Source organism: Mytilus edulis, chromosome 4, assembly GCF_963676685.1.
Source record: "Mytilus edulis chromosome 4, xbMytEdul2.2, whole genome shotgun sequence".
In the NCBI taxonomy this organism is placed as follows: Eukaryota; Metazoa; Mollusca; class Bivalvia; order Mytilida; family Mytilidae; genus Mytilus; species Mytilus edulis.
In genome coordinates, this window is record NC_092347.1 from 61,864,539 (window position 1) to 61,866,800 (window position 2,262).

The following is a 2,262-nucleotide window of genomic DNA, read 5'->3' on the forward strand; positions in this document are numbered from 1 at the left end:
TCGAAAAATAAACTGACGACGCCATGGCCAAAAAAGAAAAAGACAAACAATAACTATGCATCTATCCCATAGAACTTAAAATAAAGTTTCCCAAATTGTGAACTTTCCATGAGTTGTTTGTCCTTTATGCAATATCTGTTTCACAGATGACGACGATATGCTCCCATTATTGTCATTACCAAAATCAACTTCCTCGTATGTTGCCAATCGAATTAGACTTATCACCCGGTTTGTACTTTTATGAGTAAAACGGCATGTGCCACCACATGTGGAGCAATATCTGCTCACATCTCTTGGGCACCTATAATCCCCTAGTTTTAATGGGATTCGTGTTGAACAGTCTTTAGTTATCTATGCTGTGTTTGTGTACCATTGTTTTTGTTTTACCATATGCATGCCATAGCCTTAAATACAGGAAGATGTGGTATGAGTCAGACTGTTTTTGAATAATGAGTGTGGATATCGCTTTGACGGTATCTTTCTCCTTTCTTTTGAAAAAAAATGACTTTTAAACTGAACATATTGTAATAGTGTCAGATATTTTTTCACAATACCAGCAAATTGGAAATTATACATCATGGCAATCTCTTACAATAGTCTTTGCGAGTCAAACAAATTAAAACGTTTAAAATATAGTTGTTTCCTTTAATATCTCAATAACAATAATACGTGTATATAAATAACAAGAACAATTAAACACATTTTATATAAAACAAAGCACTGAAAGTTCTTTTATCACATAGTATTTATAGCACTAACATAATCACCATTTACATAGCAATGTTAAAATCTCATCGCTTTTCTTGCATATCTTCGTTTTTTTCCAGCTGTCCATGACTTTGACTTGACTCTAAAATGGCGCAAATCGTCTGAGTGGTCTGAATGAAGCACTGGTCGATACCTCACTGGATCACATAGATCTGATTGTTCATTGAAGAATGCCTTGTAACCACTATCTAGTAAATAAATTTCTGGGAAGTTCAGCGATGGGTAGTTTACTTTATTGAGTTCCCTGTCTTTACTTCTGAGGAATCTTAACATTTTAGGACCTCTTTCGGACGAAAATTCACAGTGGAAAATGATTATCTGTTTGTTAGATGTAGGTTGACGAAGCAAACTTAAAATGGTCTCGTGTAAATACATATTTTCCGCTCCCCTTCAAATTCATACAGATATCGGCAGTCGGTGATCTTGTAGTCACTAATGACGTCATTGTAGTGTCCATTAACAACATCAGCAAGTGTCTGCGGAGTGATGCTTTTCAAATCAGAATGCTTTCCAGTGACAGTTGGTAAAGAATGCAATCTACTTTCATCAGCAATGAAGTCGTCGTTTTCTGAAAGTTTGTTTACCGCAGATTTTATATCGGTACAAACTTTTGGGCGTTTTGAACATCTATAGTTGTCTTCGTCTTCACGCTGTCTCTTTGTTGGTTTTTGTAAACCTGTTGTACATGTACCATGCTCGTCCATACCGAGACCGGAATCCTCGTCATCATCAGGAAACGGACTTCGTTTGATGTTTGGAGTCATCAAAGACATAAAGTTATCAGCCATTACTGGAGTACAATCAAAACTCAGAGTAGATACAGAGTCTGGAAATGCATCAAATTCATCGTCTGTGTCGAATAATCTTTTTGAAAGCATAGTTGTTGTTTCTCTATAATCTGACTGTCTTGTATTTTTTTTTTTATTTATTTTTTTTTTTTTTTTTTTAGCACTCAGATTGTTGTTGACTTTATAGAAAAATAACGATCATATGTTAAACAATAGGACACAATTTAACAAAACAAAATATAAAAAGTAGCGGGTTATAACAGATTTGAGTTTTATAGTTTAGTTGTGATTACATATGACGTTACGCACGGTATTGCGTCGCAAGACGTAACATGTATAATTGACAAATGTGACGCCATACTAACTTTGACATTTTGTTATCAAGAGCGGAGAACCTACTCAATCGATCTTTATCAAATAAATACAATAAGCTGAAGAAATGTTTCAAAATTTATCATGTATAAGGCAATTAAGTAAGGATCGTTTTTATTTTCTGATCTGTAATGAGATGAAAACAAATGCAAATTTTTCAATTTTATTTTGGATAGGATACATAGCAACCTTTAAAAAAATCTTGTTCCCGGAGGGACACATGAAAACAAAAATATAGCTAAACATTTTTTTGAAAAATTGAACATAAACACTTATGGTATTTATTTCATAAAATTCGGTCATATAATAATTCTGCAATATTTCTTTTTATAAG

General features: G+C 33.6%; 1 protein-coding gene across 1 annotated transcript; it reads right to left on the reverse strand.

Moving 5' to 3' along the window:
- Nucleotides 1–1,118: 1,118 nt before the first annotated feature.
- On the reverse strand, nt 1,119–1,646 carry LOC139521469 (M-phase inducer phosphatase 2-like). Its single transcript, XM_071314943.1, has one exon. It carries the CDS (start codon nt 1,644–1,646, stop codon nt 1,119–1,121), a length of 528 nt encoding a protein of 175 aa, XP_071171044.1.
- Between the last annotated feature and the right edge of the window lie 616 nt (nt 1,647–2,262).

What these genes read in the sequence shown, in the direction of transcription:
- LOC139521469 (XM_071314943.1), bottom strand. Translation starts at nt 1,646, where the DNA reads ATGCTTTCAAAAAGATTATTCGACACAGACGATGAATTTGATGCATTT.